Below are 19,850 nucleotides of genomic sequence, written 5' to 3'. Positions count from 1 at the left end.
ATATATAAATGATAATTTAAATTAATTGACAATGGGTAAGTTCATTATCCTTTTTCCCAAAACTAAGACAGCTTTATAAACTTTTTAAAATAAATAAAACTTAAAAACACACAAAGTTAAGAATAATTTAAACACCAAACATGAGTAAAAAAGCAATTCAGGCTATGTTAACTATGTGCAAATGTGTAAACTATAATTTTAAGACATTTTTTTAAAATCTAAACACTAATTAAAAACACTCTAACTTTTACACAAGGAATAAAAATAGAATATTAGGCTCAACATTACCACATAAAGACCATGATCTAAGAGCACAATTTTCATATCCTTTGAGTCTTTATCTTTTTGAACCAAAATATTCCCAGGATGAGGATCACAATGAACATATCCTTGAACAAAAATCATTTGACTGTAGAGTTCTCCAAGCCTTTTGGATACTTCAGAAGGAGATATTTTATGTTTTTTTATGTACTTTTCATCATCAACTTGACCACCTTCACAATACTCCATTGTTAGTACTCGTTTGGTTGATAAATTCCAATATATTTTAGGTACCTAAAGATGAGCAGTCATATAATAAACATTAAAAACAATTGTACATAACTCACAGTTTTTTTTTCTTCCATTAAAACTACAGTTAATTTTATATAAAAAATATTAATGCACAAATTAATTTTTCCTATAGTACAACCAATCGATAGATAGCAAAATTTTATGATAAAAGTAATTGACTTGTATTTGTTTGTGACAAGGAATAGAGATTACATAGCTTTTAAATTCTGATTTTTAATATTTTTTCATTTATTACATTATTAGTGATTATCAATAAAAGCAATATTAATTTAAACAAGTTCATTTAATATAAATTTATTAAAATAATTCTATTAATATTATAACCTATAGTCAACATGTGTAATCAACAGGACAATCAACAAAGTATAAGAATTAAAACCAACAGTTTAAACTATTTTATACCAATCATTAGTTGAAAACTTCAAACTGTTTAATAAATAAAGTTCCCAGAATTTAAAAAAAAAAAAAGCTCATTTACTGCACAACGAAAAGTTGATTTTGTAAAGATCTGTACCAAAGTTTGCCATCTCAAAACACAATCTATCAACTAAAATTATAAAAAAAGGGTTTTAAACAATTTACATACTTTTTTAAAGATTTTTTTTTACTAAATGTGTACTTGACAGTCTAACAAACTGATAGGTGCTACATATAAATCATGATTAAAAAGAATAAAATATTAATCAAGCAAAACAGAAAAGTAACGTAGAAATATTTATCCTTTATCCTATCTCACCTTTTATTTACTTATAAATCTTTCGACTCCTTTACTGACAAAACAATTTAGACTATATTTTCCAAATTGTGGCAAACCATTTCTAATTTGAGGGTCACAAATTAAAATACATTGAGAAAAAGGTATATTTATTCAGACAATTTTTTTGACTGATTTCATATTTTAGAATACTGCATGCACAAATTATTAGTGCATTCAAAGCTAACCCCTAGAAACAGATTAGAAAAGTGAAGAGAAAGAAGAGACCAAGAAACAGATGATTGATTATCAGTATTTGAATTTACAATCATCAGATTAAAAGTTATTGAGAACTTGTGTTTATTATTTTGCACATGTGTAGTAGCATTGTAAAAAAAAAAAAAAAACTTCCATAAAATATTTCGTGCAATTGTTTTGCTAACAATTTTAAACTCTTCTTGAGACAAAATTTTAAAATAATTAAAAATTATAAGATCAAAAAGATATAAGAGTCTGACAAAGGAACAGAGATGATATCAGAAAGGTGGGAGGAGGAAAACAATTTTTTTAATTCGGTTCCCATCTTATTAAGATTAAAAGTAAATATTTACCTTTAACCACGAAAAAGAAGCGAACATTTTTCCTACTCTTTCTGCATTCTGCCCTTCATGTATAAAGTCTAGTTCAAGGGGCAAATTTCTTTTTGTTTCTTCAGCAAGCCACATAAATGTAAATTCAGGAAAGATCATGTCGACAATGTTTACCAGCAGCTAATAAATCAATAAATAAAATTTGAAATACTTTACTAAGGTATTTACATACAATTTAAATAACTAAAAGTAATTTTATAGATTTTAATTGAATAAAAAAACACAATGTCATAAGTAGTTATTTTGATGTATTCATGCTTAAAATGCATTATTTAAGACACCGTTTTACAACACTATAAAATTTTATGAAACAAATTATAATACAAAAAAAAATCCCAAACATAAAAATTCTAGACAAAAGCAACATATGTACTCAACATATGTACATATATATCTAACATATTTGTTCATTTACCCTCTCATAAGAAGAGTTGAGTCTATAATTCTTTTTATGGGAAATGTATTTCTTTCACTGAGATCCTTACTTTAACAGGGGTCTGTCCAGACATTTTGTGAAAGGTCCTGTTTTTGTAAAATTGTGAAAAAACTATTCATAATTTGTGAATATAAAATAAATGTTAAGTCACATTCTTTCAACCAGGGTCCTGCTTTTGTGAATTTGTGAAAATAGGGTCCTGTTATTGCAAAAATTGCTAAAAACCTTTTCAAGAAGTTTTTAAATTGTAAATAGATACAAGATTCTGCTCAACAATTGCTGCTTCTAAATTAGAGATGCAACATACAAATATTTGGTATTTAGCTTATTCTGCTCAACAAAGAACATTAATTTCGGGCGAATAATGGAAACAAAATCACTCACACTTTTAATAATTTCAATTGACATATTTTAAATAACACAACTTAGTAATGTATCAGTTTTAATGTGTTACGCATTAAGTAAACTTAAACAATTGTTACATTTATAACATTTTATTTAAAAAATTGCCAGAAATTAATTTTTATTTACCTAATATTCTAGTAATTAAATTTATGAATAAATAAAAATTGATCAATTATTTATTTACAAAAAAAAAATATTATTTAATAAGAATGTGCACACGATGTTTGTAAAAGTAGAAATATTTTCTTAGAGTACTACATTTGGAATTTNTATTATGTAAAATAACCCTTTGGACTTTAAAAAAAAAGTTGATCCAAAAGAACAGACTATGTGTGACTCAATCAGAAGAGATAAATGAAAAGAAATTTTACTCATTTACAAAATTTATACCAATTCAAATAGAGAAAGGTTATCAGGGGTCTGTCCAGACATTTTGGGAAAGGTCTTGTTTTTGTAAAATTGTGAAAAAACTACTCACAATTTGTGAATATAAAACAAGAGGTAAGTCGCACTCTTTCAAACAGGGTAGTACTTTTCTGAATTTGTGCAAATAGGGTCTTGTTATTGCAAAAATTGCTAAAAACCTTTTCAAGAAGTTTTTAAATTGTAAATAGATACAAGATTCTGCTCAACAATTGCTGCTTCTAAATTAGAGATGCAACATACAAATATTTGGTATTTAGCTTATTCTGCTCAACACAGAATATTAATTTCGGACAAATAATGGAAACAAAATCACTCACATTTTTAATAATTTTAATTGCCATATTTTAAATAACTCAACTTAGTAATGTATCAGTTTTAATGTGTTACGCATTAAGTAAACTTAAACAATTCTTAAATTTATAACATTTTATTTAAAAAATTGCCAGAAATTAATTTTTATTTACCTAACATTCTATTAATTAAATTCATGAATAAATATAAATTGATCAATTATTTATTCACAAAAAAAAAATAAAAATATTATGATTTAATATTAATAAGAATGCGGACATGATGTTTGTAAAAGTAGAAATATTTTCTTAGAATATTACATTTGGAATTTAAACTTAGGGAAAGTTAGTTTGTCTCAAACTATATTTCTTCCCCCCCCCCCTCGGGAAGGGTTTATTCGATTAACAAAACAATAATGAAGATAAACAAATCTGTGAAGGGTACGATTAAAAGATAAATTATTTCAAGAAGGGTCCGTTTTTATGAAAAGATATTTTGTGAAGAGTCCGTTAACGGACCATAATTTCTTCTAAGCAGATCCCTGTTTAAGAATATAGCAAAAACAATTAAAGAAAAAGTATTGTCCTTAACTACTGTAACATACTAAAAGGCCATAACAGTATAGGATTTAAATCTTAACTTGCTATTTGATATACATACATAGTTATATTTTGATATTCAATTTCCTTCTTTTATATAGATACAATAAGCTTTTAAATATTTTAAACCAACATAATATAATCAATAAATCATATTAATTCTTAGAATGAACTTTAATTGGGAATTTTTTTTAATGTATGTAAAATTGGTCAGGTGTTTCAATTATACAATGAACTGCAGAATTTTTCATTTTTTTCACCATAGAATATCAATTAATTCAAAGGGGAAAAATTAAGATTTATGTGAAACAGTTTTGATTATTGAGTTACATCCATTATCAATTATAATAACAAAACCACTATATAGCTTTATTTAAATAACTCTTTAAAATAAAATAACAAATATAGTTGTCAAAATGAACTAAACAACTAACTATTCTTCTAATGAAGAAATGAAAGCATAATAACTTTTTTTATAAGCACTTAAATGCTAAAAATAACAAGTAAAGTAACATCTTATATCTGACTAACATACCAGAGGTACGATAAACATCAATAATTTAAACTAAGGCTTATTAATTACAGTGGTTTACAAAGCACAACTTATAAATAAAAATCCTACTTCCATAGTTGCCATGTCAACTCTTGCATGAGAATGAACATTTCGATGCTGAACTTTTACAGCTACTTTTGTGTCATCTTGTAATGTCGCTAAATGAACTTGTGCAAGTGATGCTGCTCCCAAAGGTTCAGGTTCAAAGGATTTAAAGATTTTATCAGCCTAATAAAAGCAAAATTTTAAAATCTATTTTTTGTAATATAAAGTAAAATAATTAAAACAATCTTAAATATAATTATATCAATGTATGATTCTGACAAAAGAAGATAAGTACAGTAGGGAACCGATTATCCGGAACGATCGGGACCATCGCTATTCCGGATAACTGATTTTTCCGGTTTTCTGAATTTTTTTATTGTTAAACCCAACTAAAAAACATATATCTGGAAATAATCTTAAAAAGAAGAAAAACCGATGAAGTAATACACTAATGATTATTTCCAAAATGATGGTAAGGTAAACATCTTTCAAAAAGAAAGAAAAATCCTAAAATCTTATGAGGAAAAAAAGAATTTTTTTTTTTAAACATTGTGGGAAAATTTATCGAATTTCGTTCCGGTTTCTTGGTTTTCTGATTTCTGGATAACGGGTTCTGTACTGAACATAATAAGTAAAGTAATGTTTTCATTATATCTAATTTGAAAATGATTGAAGAAAGAAACAAAAACCTTGGAGAAAATTTTCCCTGGAGATATTTCCTTAAATGGGTGATTTACTGTGAAAAATAAAAAATTGGAAAAAAAGTTCATCTTCTGATTTAAAAAAAAAAAAGAAAGAAAGGAAAACCTAATGGAGAGAGAAAAGCAGGCATGGAATACATTTGTTAAAGCACACAGCCAATCATGGCCAAGCACTTAGTCCCAATTTTCAGGGCTCTCTCTCTTAACAGCTATGGTAGTAATGCCGCGTAATTCTAACCCTGGTTAGATACCATGGGCAGCACCTGAGCAACACTATAACCAATGACATGACTTTCAGCCACAACAGATTTAACCTGAACCCAGCTGCTAATACCTATTGGTTGTTTAGTCAGCTGCCAAGATCGAACTTGGGGTACCAGTTCTCTACCAGTGGTATGAGCCCATGCCGAAATAAAATGTGCCATTGCAGATTGTTAAAACACATGTAACTACTGAAAAAGAGGATGCCAACTAGAGAATTGTCTGCCAAGGTAACCCCAACATTCTCTTTTGGATTCAGGTTCAGACACTGGTTGGCCAATCCATGAGTCCAAATCTGGTCATCCTAATATTCCAGAAAATCCAAATGAAATCAAAACCAATTGAATCCTTAAAAATGCAAACACAGGGATCAAATAACATAGGTCTATACTAAGACTACGGTACCTTTTTCAAAAACAATAAAGGTCAAACAGCCATCCAAGGTGACACCTTGCCTGATCATCAAACTTTTGCTGCCATGATGGCTGATATTCTTGAACATTGAAAGACAGGTAACAAGTCCATGCTTGGCCTATAATTTTTATTATTACATGCTATCTTTTATTAAAAGCTTTTTTAGTGATTCAGTCAATTTCCTTTCGATGGACAATAGTGTGCAGTCAAAAACACTATTCATGTCAAGCATTTTATGAAATGTGAAAATATTTACATCAAAAATTGTCAAGTTTTCTGACCTAAATTTGATAGAGAAAACTTAGGACTACTCTTTGAGACTTTTTGCAAGGTCATAGCACAAGCTGGGACAAATATAACTCAGTATCTGGGCTTCCCTTCTTATTTCAGGGTTGAGCACTTTATTTAGCAGTCACGCCACCAATGTAATGTAGTTAGGAGAAAAACTCTAAAACTCAATTTCATAACATTTACAATTTTTCACATAAAGTTTTTATCAGTTCTTTTTATTTTATTTATTTTTTTTAAACTTTTCTGTAAATTGTGCTTTTTTGTAGTACATCATTTTTAGGCTTGTATTTATGTAAATTTTTTTGCCACATTCAAAAAATAACATCTTAATGTACACTTCTTTCAATTTTCACATTTCTATGTTCATTTATTTTTAAATTAGATACAGAAAACTGGTTCAACTTTAACATTTGAAGAAAAATGCGTGTGAAAAAATTTAAAAACGCTAAAATACTAGAAGAATTACTTTGACCATAAAAAATTTATATTAATATAATTATTTTAAATAAGAGAAAGCAAACTAGAGACTACGAGCCTTTTAAATACTTTTTTTTAACTAACAAAATAAACATCATATTTTTTTGAAACATAAGAAATGGGAACAGAAATGGGTATAAAATGAAGGCAAATTTCTTATATTTAAGAATTCACATTTTATAATTATTTCTCATTTACTCCATCAAAATTTAACAAATTTCATAATAAATTTGTTTAATTACGTGTTGTGCAAATCTTATACATATAATTTTATATTAAGTCAATTTAATAAAAAAAAAATTAACAATTGAAATAATACATAATTTAAACTTATGTTCTTCTTCAGAATTCAAACCAAAAAGAGCAAACTTGTATTTATATTTTTGTCACATTTCATCAAAATCTAATCAGATTATTATTAATAATATCAGATTACTATTAATATTGAATTAGAATTATATTTCATCAGATTAGAATCAATAGTAAATGATTAATATTTTCAGAAATATCAATTATTCACAACTAATGACCAAAAAAAAAAATTATTTACCTTTTTCATTATCTATATGGAATTTAAGTAGAAGAGGTTTCAGGTGTTTTGTTTAAATGTCAATAACACAGAAATCTATTAATGCCCAATTCCTATGTACCATAACATATAAGTCATATAGTAAAATAACTAAATCAGAAATATAAAGAATTTCGTAATCATGTTTGCATTCTAAGAACCATGCTTGTAAAGATCAATTTTCAGGAATTATATTTTAAAAACATGATGAGGAGAAATTCAATAACTTACATCTTCTTGTAAATCTTCTTTTAAAACAAAAAAGACATCCTCCAAAGCTGCTTTGGGAGCCTTGTTATGTAAAACCTTTAATGTTGATACATACTCATGCGGTAACAAATAATTTAAAGCACCTATATGTTGTCCAACTTTGATGAAGGCACCCCCATTCTTACAACATAAATCAAGCAATTGTTTGGCTGATCTATAGTGAACCTGCAAAACCAAAATAGAATATAGTAAGAAATAACTATTGTATTAAAAATTTGCAGACAGTTTTTTAGGGCCCTATAATATTCAAATGTTTTTAGCAAAAAAATTATTACTATGATGAACTTGAGCTATCCACAAATTGGTTTTAAAGTGTGCACAATTCTCACATTTTGAAAAAATATTGTAATGTAAATATATATTAAAGTTATGGAGATTTTTAAAACTATGTCATAAACGGTTTTAATAACTGCTGAAAAATCAATTTAAAAATCTGCTTTACAAGAAGTAATTGCAAATCTGGCGAAACAAAAACTTATTATTTAAATGTCGATTTTAAATTTGTTGGTAGTAATTATATTGTATTTAAAACATAGATTATTATAAAAAACAATGTGGAAATGGCCAGTAAAAAGATTAACTTTGACAACTGTCAAAACAACAATTGGAAATTGATGTAAATGATGAAAAGACAGCATGGCTCGTGAAAAAGTTATTACTCAAATTTGAAATTTGCGTTTCATAATAACATTTATTAATACCATTGTTATTTGTAAAGATGAAACAGTCAGAAAACAACATAAATGAGCAACAAAATAGTTGTGAACCAAAAGTAGATTACTCAAATTCGAAATTTAAACATTGCAATAAGTTATAAAACATAGAAATTAAAAATACTATGTAGAAACAGCCAAAAAAAGTGATAATTAACTATCGAAAAACAAGGTGAATTCACTATGAAATTGAGAGTAAAAAAAGAGTGCTCAAACTCGAGAGCTGTAAAACAAAAATTAACAGAAATAACTACTGAAATGGGTGAACCAACGATGGAATATAGTCAAGAATCAATTGCTTCAAAAAGTGATTACTTAAATTTTTAATTTGGTTGCTTCAATAACATCTTATTAATAATACTGGAGTTTAAAAAACTATGAGGATATGGGTGAAAAAATGATAAATAACTGCTGATAAAACAATTGGGTGGATTTATGTTGGAATTGAAGTGTATATAGCATTTCAAGAATTGATAACTTTAATTTGAACTTTGAGTGCTGTATTAAAAATGTCAGAATTTGAAAAATCATGTGGAAAGAGTCGAAAATGGACCATAGGAGGTTACCAGCAATTTTTTCAACTGTGTTTTTTTCTAGCATATGATTATTTTATTAGAAATTTTCTACTTGCTAGTCAAGAAAATTGTGCCCTGGTGGAAGCTTATACTCAAATAAATTCTAATCGAATGAAAATTGTTGACAATAAATTAAAATATTTAAGAAATAAAATTGATTTAAATGTTTCACTGGGCAAAGACATACTGCTTTTCAGAAGCTTAGCAACTTATTCTAGTTAATAGTAACTAGTAAGGGTAAAAATTAAAAGAAAGAAAGAATTGATCCTAGGAGCAATGCTAAAAGATATTACTAGTTCATATCAATTTTCACAAATCCATGTATGTTTCGTTTCGATTAATATTTTGTTTAAAAAAAGCTAATAAAATAAGTTTAAATGAAAAATTACAATGCAAAGAATGCTTATGCACACAATTATGATAAACTATGCTATTTTGTAACAGAAACTCAGACCAAAACACGAAAGTGTAAAACAAAAAACCAAAACAGTATACCACCTCTTTACACCAATTGCTGGTCTGAGAAGCCACAGATTATTATTTCATGGTGGTCTGAGTAAAAGTTTAGTGCTCCCAGGTGAATAGACCAGCAATAATTTTGAGCTATATCTTAGAACATTTTATACAAATAATATTATTAGTATCATAATGGCATTATATCTAATAATGATTTTATGTCAAATACCAAAAGTAATATTACTTCAGACTTTAACAGTTGATATTCTTCACTTGACACATCTAACCCTTTTAGAGATATTTTGTAATCTACTGCTATTTTTCCAACCTGAAATAATATTATTATACTAAAACTAATGAATACAAATAACTAGAAATTTAAAAAATCAGCATAATATTATATATAGTACCGTTACAGCCGCACGACCAAAACGGATAAATCCTAATGTTGAAAGTTCCCATCTATTTTTGTGTAATGCTGCAACTGTGAAACCAGCAACTCCAAGACCAAAACCCCACCTCAAAGCTTTGCGAAGTGACATCAAAAGTATTCAAAGAACTGTACAAATGAATATAAAAAACAAAACAAAGTATCATAACATAAATTTTATAAGAAAGGAAAAACAGAGATAAGTTAAAAATTCGAATTTTGTTTTACTATAAAAAGAAAAATATCATAGATAATAAGCAAATTACAGTCAGACCTCGATATAAGGTCATCCGCATATAAGGTCATCCGCATATAAGGTCACCCCGCATATATGGTCACCCCGCATATATGGTCACTTTTCCTAAGTCCCGGCTCACTGAATAGGAATTCTTTGTTACAAAATATCGGATATATGGTCAAGTTTTAAAAATCATTATCGCTTATAAGGTCATTTTTATCTGAGGCGAGGGAAGCTCTTTTCTAGCAAAAGCCTATTTAACTTCCTTACAAGGTAATTACCCCTCTCGAGTTCTAGGATAATGTTGCAGCCAACGAACAAGCTACAATTTCTGAAATTGTTTCACAAGTTGTGGACAATGACAGTGATCCTGAGACTGTAGCTGTAACCCATGTGGAAACCTCCAATGCGATAAATGTGATACGAAATTTTTTTACAAGCCATGAGGGAGCTGAGTAACATTTTGAGAGGTTACAAAATCTAGAAAACATTGTTCAAAAAATGAAACCAAAAACAAGGCAGACCTGCATAAATGATTATTTTAAATTAGGTAAGATGTAATGTATGTATGTGCATTTTGAGGAAATTTGTAAACAGCTTTATTGTAAATTAAATTTTTTTTAAAAATCTAACTTTCTCTAATTCTTTACTAATTCTGTTAAAATTTATTGACTTAAACATTTAATATATGGCTGATCGTTTTCGTTTGCATTAACATTTTTAAAAAATCTTAATGCGTACTATTTACGTGCTTAGTTACGAACTGCTAATGAATCGGTTAAAAGGTCACCCCGCTTATAAGGTCACTTTTGCGATGCCCCTTAGGGGGACCTTAGGGTTCCATTTAATAACAATGACAATCTTTAGCAATGACAGTTTCAGATAAATTTTTAATGAGCCATTATGTAAACATAAAGTTCTTATATTAGGATGATTTGGCAAAACTAATCAGCAAGTACCAAACACAAAAAATATATCAACATTTCAATCCATGTTTCATTACATTTTTTCATGCCTATAATAAAATGCATGAGAAATTATTATTATTTAAATATTACATAGATAACAATCTATAGACTGCAAAACAAACAAACAAACAAACAAACAAACAAACACACACACACACACACACACACACACACATATATATAACACTTCATGCAGGGGAGCATAAAATAACAATGATAGACTATACACGTTCTAGGATAATATAAAAATTGCAATTCTGAAAGTCAGTTAATAGATAACATAAGAAAAATCTATATTACACAAATATTCACAATTGTGATCTACACATAATCCACACATAAGTGATTAAATCAATTACCATAGATCAGGAGTGATTGTGAGTCCAAGTCAAAATTCCGGAAAATTTCTTAAATAAAAAATAAAAAAAGTTTAAATCGAAAAATTAAAAAAAAAAAATTGAACAAGGTTTTTTCCTTTTTCTCAATATTTCTTAGTTTTCTTAAAATATATTTCAAATTTTACACATACCTATACCATTTACACATACCTTTAATGACCTGGAGAAGTAATTGAAATTTACAAATATGTCTTTCTTTTTTGAGCTTATGATTACAATAACTATTTACTGATAAAAAATGAATATTAATCTTGAATATAAGCTTATAAAGTAGCTCTCCTTACAAACAAATAAAATAAACTGTGTTTTTAAGTTCCACCTTTGAAATTTTGATTTCTGGAAACTTTTGTGATCAATGATTTTTTGAAACCTCTGAACCTTCGATCTCCAGAAACTTCCGGATTACGGTTAGCGAAAAATCTGGAAATCCGGATTTTTTGCTGCACAGATGATAATTTCTTTAAAAAAAAATTTTTTAAAAAGAAGATAGCAATTTTCAAGCTACAACTTGATGGAATAATGAATTTATTCAAAATTCTATCACTTTTTCTAATTGCTTTACAATCCATATGTTGAAATAAAAAACTAAGATAAAGAAAAATATGATAATTCCAATTTTGTCAGTTGGTGCATAAAACAGGAATTTTAATTTATATGAACACTCAAACTTTGTATCATTAATCCACATGTGATAAAATCAAATAACATCGCAAGCCATATGTTACAACATAATGAGTTAATTTATTTAAAAATTTATAGCTATAATTAATGTTTCTTTTTACTCTAATAGTTAGAGTTTATCATACCAATAGGAAAATTTGATGAATATTTTTATGTCATGGAATAAAATATGTTAGATGCTAATTTCTATGAAAACTTAATCTATTACATTATAAAGTGCAAGAGGTAAAAATTTTTTTATAACTTTTATACTAAGTTAAGAATTAATCAATTACAACAATTAGATAAATCGAGGGTTATTTAAGAAAAGAAAATACACTGTAATGTTTCTAAACGCTTAATGAACATGGTAATCCATATGTTAACACATAATATAGTATTTTAGTTAAAATTTATTATCATAGTTTCTGTTTTAGAATTACAATACGAATTCAATCAATTTTTCTAGCAGTATAAGTTAAAGGATTATGCTGCTAATATACATCTGACACGTATGTTACGCAACAATTTAAATAAATAATATTTCCTTCCCCATTTCTTCAATGAAAAAGTGTACTTTAATTTGGGTATAAGAACTAAAAATACTTTTCCACGTCATAAAATGGAAAGTTCACTTTAACATCAATAATCAGTGCTTAAGAGGGAAACAGTAAAAGGAAACCGATACAGATCACTTAATAATAAATTTGTAAAATAACAGCAAATTAAAAAAAATCAAAAAAGCAATAAACATCGATAAAATTACTGTGAAATTGCAATACATTTAAGGCCTTATAATCCTCTTAAATAATAATTTTAAATTTATACCTGGAGTACTGCCTGGGGCTAATCAAAGAACTCGGCAAAAAATAAGCAATTTTTACTGTTCTTGTTTTGATGCCAGATTTCAAATGTCATAAGTCTAATATGCAAAACGTTTTAAACTGTCTCTTTTTGCTCAGCTTAACCATAAATTAAAATAAAACCCAACTTTAAAAATTGGTTGGGTCTTTTTAGGAGTGTGCTCTCTTTAATTGTTATAATGAGTTAAATTTAATTAAAATGCACTATTAAAGAATTCAAAGACTTTTAAAAGTGCTCGTAGTGCATGTTTTGAAAATCAATATAACATAATAAATATTTTTATTTAATAAATGCGAAAAATAATGCTTCGGATTCGAACTCATGTACCGAAAGGCAATTTCGTTCATGCACAGAAAAGTTTTACGTTTTTTTAAATTGTTATAACAGGGAAAAGTACTTAAAACTAATACATAAATGATTAATAATCTGATATTACAAAGCGTTTTCATTTCATTATGTATGTTTTATATGTTTATTTCGGTTTCATGTCTGTTTCGGCTACAAATGTCTAAAAACGTCACAGGCTTTGCTTTTCCATTTAAAAAATGTTGGACATCGCATTGGCTATCGAAAACATCTGGAGCATGCTAAAATATCAACCATGCGTAACGAATGATTGTTTTGTAAAATGATAGAAATATTATGACATCGGCAGCTGTTTCTTAATAATCGTGACCGTTAGTTTTATATCTTATTTTTATGTGCGTCTGCAATCTGCCCCAAAATATAAATTTTTTTTTGTTTGTGTTTTGCATTGAAAGACAGTGTTGTTTTATATTATGAGAGATTCAAGAAATCGCGTGCTCATTACATAACTTTTGAATAAAGCAAAAATCAGAAGTTATGGTAAATTTAAATTATGGCTGTTGCTCCAAATTCAAATATTTCAAGACGGAATCCTCAAGATGATTACGAACTTGTGCAGCGAGTTGGAAGTGGAACTTACGGAGATGTTTATAAAGTTAGTGGACTATGTTTTATAATCAAATATATATATATATAATATTCGTTCATAAAAATTTATTCTCATTTAAAAAGTTACTTAAATAACGATTTGTGTAAAGTTCTTATTTTAACGCTTGGTCATGCAGTAAATATTTAGGATGTGTAAATATTATCTTCCTGATTAATTCTATGCTCATATTTGTACATTACACAGCTAATATTTTCGATCATTTTATTCCTTTCATTCTAATTTAATATAACATTAATAATTTCTTATCATTTGCATTTTTAAATTTTGTCTTTCATTTCTGTAAATATAAACATGTATTAATTTTTAGCATATCTCTAATTTAATGCTCAGGATTTAATTCTTTGATTGTTCTTTTATTAGGTTAACATAATTTTAGTATTTGCATTATGTATTTATGTTTTTTGTTGTATTAATTTTGTTAACTGTTAAAATATACATTTTAGGCCAGACGTGTTAAAGATGGACTTTTTTCTGCTGTTAAGATTATTAAACTGGAACAAGGTTTGTTCATTTTGGTTCATTTTACATTGCTTTACCCAAAATTTTGTTCTATTTCAAGTAATGTTATTGTATATAAATTGTGATTTATTGCTAGCCATTGAATGTGGTTTTAGCAATGAATAATATTTTCTATGCGTGTAATTTCAAATTGCGGCTGTAGTTAACGAGTATTGAGGACTATTACTTCGTTTTTGTAATTGTTTAGTGCTTTTCTTAGAAAAAGATAGAGAATTTAAAAATATGGAATGTGGAAATAAGAATTAGTACTTATTGGTTAGCTTGCTTTTCGCTTCAGGCAATTGTAAAGTCACCAAAAAATTTAAACCTTTGCTAACTTTTTTTTTAAACACTGAACAAGATGGAAGTTTAAAAACAATTAAATAAAATAAAAAGTAGAAAATTAAAGAAAAGATAAGTTGAATTTTCCCACAACTAGCTAAACAAAAAGTACCAAAAATTTTTCTGTTGTAGAAACATTTAATTATCTTCAAATTGACTGTTTTCAGTTACATTTAGAAGTCTTTAAGCATAACTAACTATAAGAGTTTCTTGGATATTATGAATTAAATATTATCATTATACCATATATATATATATATNTTTTTTTTCCGGTTTTTTAATTAACATTTCATGATTTTTTTTTTAATTTTTTTAATATTTTTATTTATTATTATTTTTAATAAACTGTTGTTTGTTATTTTTTACTTATTATTTCCCCCCCTTTTTCATATGTCTATTATTTTTCTTTGTTTTATTCTTCGTTATAAACTTTGCGGATGTATACATATAACTAGCATTTAGCATTATTTATAATATCACATTATACTCTTTGTTTTAATATATTCTTATTTTCATGCAACATTTTCAACTTATTATGTGTTTTTTTAATTAATATCATAGAATAAAGTATTTTTGCTTTGCATGCTAGGGTCAGAAAAACGGATATTTAATAATATGAAATTATAAAAATTCATCTTTTATTTGTTTTTTGATAATTCTCTATGTAATTTATAATCTTAGATTGATAATCTTGACTAGTGACTATGAAATTGGTGAATTTATATTGACAGATTAAATATATTTATTTAAAAAAAACTGAAATATGCCTATAATTATTAAATTAACTGTAATTTATAAAGAAATTCTTTAAAGGAGCCCATTGCAAGCATATGTGCTCTAGTACATAATAAAAATAATGATACTACTGGTGTTTTTTTCTAAGGGTTAAGGCTAGAAATGTTTAAAGAATATTTTATGCAATATTTTAATAGCTTTTTTTTAAAAAACAACTGAATTGTTCATATAATTTTTAATTAAATGTAATGTTTAATGTAACCTTTTTATTTCTTAGCAACTTTCAAATTAAATAGAATATATTGATTATAAATTTTTTTCTGATTCTAAGGGTTCTACTTTATACACACAAACTTTCAAATTCCTGATTAAAGAAAAATAATTTTCTTCATATTTTGCAGTATGAGGGATAAAGTTTTTTGTTTCTTTTGTCAAATGAAGAACAATCATAATATTTCAAAGTCTCCTATAAATAATAAAATGAAACTGACTAATGTATGATCATATTGTAATCAGTTTTAAGACTAACCTTAATAAATATAAATGATCTGTCCTTGAAGAATTGTTAATCTTTGATCTGTCTTAGTATAGTATTATGATATTGAATTAATCATTATTAGAACACTTTCTTAATTAACATTTGCAAATTTTCTTTTTCTGAACAGGAGATGATTTTTCTATTATCCAGCAAGAAATTTTGATGATGAAATCATGTAGACACCCTAATATTGTTGCATACTTTGGTAGTTATTTGAGGTATGTTTAAATACTCTTCAATTTAAAATAAATTGTACTTAATTATTTATTAAAAATTAATGAATATTAAAAATATTTTTTGAAATTTTTTGTTTTAATTCAATCATGCAAAAATATTTTACAATAATCCATGGAAATATTTCATACATTGTTTCAGATATATTGTAAAAATATTGAACAAAATAATCCTAAAAAATGGAAGCATAATTTGAGATAGCTATAAAAAATTAAAAATTGACAATTTAGTGTAAAATAAAACCTGATACTCATCATCAGAACTTATACTTAAATAATGAAAATGTGATATTAGGATAATTGTGACAGAAGAAAACAAGGTAGAATGTATTTCCTTTTGTAATCCAGTTTTGTAAGCTTTTTCTATATTATTAAATGTTTTATAATTTAGAAGAAACTTATAAATAAATTATATTACAGAAAAATAATTGTGTTTAATGATATTTTATAATACATTTACTTCGTGCTAAACATTTTGTTTAAAATAGTTTACAAAGTTTTTGGGAAATAGATGAAGAAATGAAATAATCTGTAAATGTTTATAATTATATCATTACTGTTTTATTATTTGAGTATTGCATTTTGTATGAAAAGTTTATTTTTTTGAAAATTTCAGGAGAGATAAATTATGGATTTGTATGGAGTATTGTGGTGGTGGTTCCTTGCAAGATATATATCAAAGTGAGTTTTAAAATATTGTGTTATGTGTACGAAAGGATATACTCAAAACAATTATAATTTCTTTAAATTAGTTTACATACTAGCTAATGTTATGTCAAATGACATTTTAAAATTCTGCACAAAAATATTTACCTAACGGAAGGGCTATGCCTTTGTTCGCTACTGCTCTTCAGCCCTGATGACTACTTCACTAGAATTGATGATATTTCATAGCGTAAAACAGATTTTTCTTTGAAAATTGAAATTACCCACTTATATATGTCCAACCTTCATTTATTAAATATTAGTTTTGTGTAAAATTTAATGGTTAAATAGTATGAAAGATATCGTATGATTTTACGCTGAATATAAATAATTTTGCTTAGTAAGCATTTTTTAAAATAACATTCTAAATTAAAGGTATATTGTTACAACAAATTTGGTGAGTTCACAAACAGGTTGATATATTAACTATAATTTGTGCATGAATCACGTTGTGCATGAAGCTGATCGTTAAGTTCTAAATCCTTTAACGAATCTTGTTGACGGTAATTTATAATAAATTTAGGCACCAATTCAAATAAGTTTATCTTAGAATGTAGCTTAATAAGGTAATATCATAAAATTACATTAAAATAAAGAAGCAAACTCTTTAAACTCTTTAATTTAAGAAACAATCAAAACTAAAAATATAATTGCAGAAAAAAAAATCTGAAAAATAAAGATTATATGTAAATGCCTTTAAATTTGGGATACAAAAATATTTTACTGGAGAACAATACCTTTATGACTCTTATTAATTTTATGCTAATGGCAACCAAATATAGAAATTAATGTGAGAAAACTGGATCCTACCCTGTGATTTTCCAGCCAATAAAGATGTACTGACAATGGAAAACTGTGACACAATTATTAGATTTTTATCTCGTATATGATTAGATATATTAAGATTAACATATATATCTGTGTGTGATAAATGTAAAAAGTAAAAACTTGAATTCTTTACTGCTTTTTATCAATTTGTATTTCTAAAATAATGTTAAATAGTAATAAGCAAATTAATTAAATTATAAACTATAATCATGTACTTAAATAAAAATGTATAAACCATATTATGTTTGTCTGTAATATTTGTAATTCCTTTTGTTTTATATTTCAAAGCACAAATTAATAGTGTGATATCATAGCATTATGTACTAAAAATTATGCCTTGAATAAATAGAGAAATTTTAGTCTTTCTGTATATCACGTGTATGCCACAGTACTTGACATGAGGAAAGCCTTTCTTCATGGAATTGATGAGTGGGAAGGTGTCGCTAAATTGCTTTTTACTATATATTTTAAAACAATTAGTTCGAATATTGGCTTACATACTCTATTTGCTTTGATAACATTGTAAATTCATGCACTGTGTCGATTATTTTATCCGCTATTCTCAATGCTTTCTTTTTAAATCTCTATATTTTTGAGCATCACTAATTATAATAAGCAAAATTCATTTCAGTCAAATTTTGACGTAATGAGAACACTGTCTTTTTTATGGACTTTTTCACAGTTATTGGTACTGATATCCACATGGCTTATATAATTCCAATATTTTCATGCAATATTACTAATTTGAGTAATTGCTTTATGTGCTAAATCTAAGTGTGTTTTTATCTTTTATTTATTTTGTTAGTTATTGATGTTGGTCTTCATGTGATTTTTAAAATTCCTGATATAATAATAATACGGGAAATTTAAATCGTGCTCCTGAATGTTTACTATTTGACGTAATAATTTTATCGTTTATTTTTACAATTTTTCGCCGCTTATCAGTACTGATTTTCGCTTATTATTTAAAATCTCAATATTTTTAATACGATACTATTTATTGCAATATCATCATAATCTTGAAGGATACATTTACCCTCTTTTTGACACACTGGTTCCGGTTATTTCGTCGTAAATGGTTTTTTCATCAAATACAATCTGTTAGTTTGCCTACACAGAAAATCTGATTTCACACGTGTCATCAAACAAATCAATAGAATAAATAGTTTACAAGTAGGATTTTTTTGTAATTAAGTAAATAACTATGCATTTACCCTTGACTTAGTCATTACAACTTACAAAGTTCAAACTACTTTTTAAGTAGCTATCTTTATCTTATTGTAAAATAACCTCGTTTTCTTTTTTTCCTTCTTAGTTTTATACATTTGCATTTGTAAAATAAATAAATAATTTATTTGCAGTGAATAATTTTTGATTTAATTATTGGATTGTTAATATTTATGATAAAATATAAATACATTGTTTAAATCAAGATATTTTTAACAAATCTTTCTATAGCACTTAATGTAATAAATGTCATACGTAAGAGTTAACTATCAAAAATTTGTTTTCATTTATTACATTAACATAATATTTCTATTTTTTCCCTTCCATTTATTGTTTAATTTGAGCAGTTTTTATACTGAATTTAAAAATTCTTTAGTAATGTAAAAATATTAAAACAGTAATATGATGCCAATGTGTTCACCATTTCAAAACATTTGTATTATCATTCTTTGATTAATGAATTATTTAAAGTTTTTTTTTCCTTGCTTATTTTTTATTTTTATTTGTAGTTACTGGCCCTTTGACTGAGCTTCAAATTGCATATGCATGCAGAGAAACTCTAAAGGGTCTTGAGTATCTTCATTCCCTTGGTATGATGCACAGAGATATCAAAGGTGCTAATATACTTCTATCTGATGAAGGAGATATAAAGCTAGGTTAGTTTCTTTTACTAAAGATATTTAACTAAAATGTTTTAAGTATGTTTTTGTTGAATTTTTTAATGTATTGATTTGCATTTTTCAGGGGGGGAATGTTAAGTTGCTTTTAAGACCATTACTCGTCAATTTTGCTACAATGTATTGGTACTTAGT

At 26.4% G+C, this 19,850-nt stretch overlaps 2 protein-coding genes across 2 annotated transcripts in view; one reads left to right on the top strand and one right to left on the bottom strand.

Annotated features, from left to right (window-relative positions):
- The window catches only part of LOC107450623 (aarF domain containing kinase 1), a 16,362-nt gene extending 3,345 nt beyond the window's left edge, over positions 1–13,017 (bottom strand). Inside the window, exons 1-7 of the mRNA XM_043039451.2 lie at positions 12,921–13,017; positions 9,809–9,957; positions 9,643–9,726; positions 7,616–7,819; positions 4,697–4,855; positions 1,879–2,037; positions 289–555 (exon numbers count right to left, since the gene is read on the bottom strand). Coding sequence (XP_042895385.1) covers positions 289–555; positions 1,879–2,037; positions 4,697–4,855; positions 7,616–7,819; positions 9,643–9,726; positions 9,809–9,940 — 1,005 coding nt within the window. The 5' untranslated portion in view covers positions 9,941–9,957; positions 12,921–13,017. The remainder of the gene's footprint in view (positions 1–288; positions 556–1,878; positions 2,038–4,696; positions 4,856–7,615; positions 7,820–9,642; positions 9,727–9,808; positions 9,958–12,920) is intronic.
- A 496-nt stretch (positions 13,018–13,513) lies between these two features.
- LOC107450624 (mitogen-activated protein kinase kinase kinase kinase 5) overlaps positions 13,514–19,850 on the top strand; it is a 38,832-nt gene continuing 32,495 nt past the window's right edge. Inside the window, exons 1-5 of the mRNA XM_043039436.2 lie at positions 13,514–13,917; positions 14,376–14,433; positions 16,173–16,263; positions 16,895–16,959; positions 19,548–19,694. Coding sequence (XP_042895370.1) covers positions 13,816–13,917; positions 14,376–14,433; positions 16,173–16,263; positions 16,895–16,959; positions 19,548–19,694 — 463 coding nt within the window. The 5' untranslated portion in view covers positions 13,514–13,815. The remainder of the gene's footprint in view (positions 13,918–14,375; positions 14,434–16,172; positions 16,264–16,894; positions 16,960–19,547; positions 19,695–19,850) is intronic.

Source organism: Parasteatoda tepidariorum, chromosome 7 (genome assembly GCF_043381705.1).
Source record: "Parasteatoda tepidariorum isolate YZ-2023 chromosome 7, CAS_Ptep_4.0, whole genome shotgun sequence".
Classification (NCBI taxonomy): domain Eukaryota; kingdom Metazoa; phylum Arthropoda; class Arachnida; order Araneae; family Theridiidae; genus Parasteatoda; species Parasteatoda tepidariorum.
Note: the sequence above shows the minus strand (reverse complement) of the source record. Positions and strands in the feature narration are given on the sequence as shown.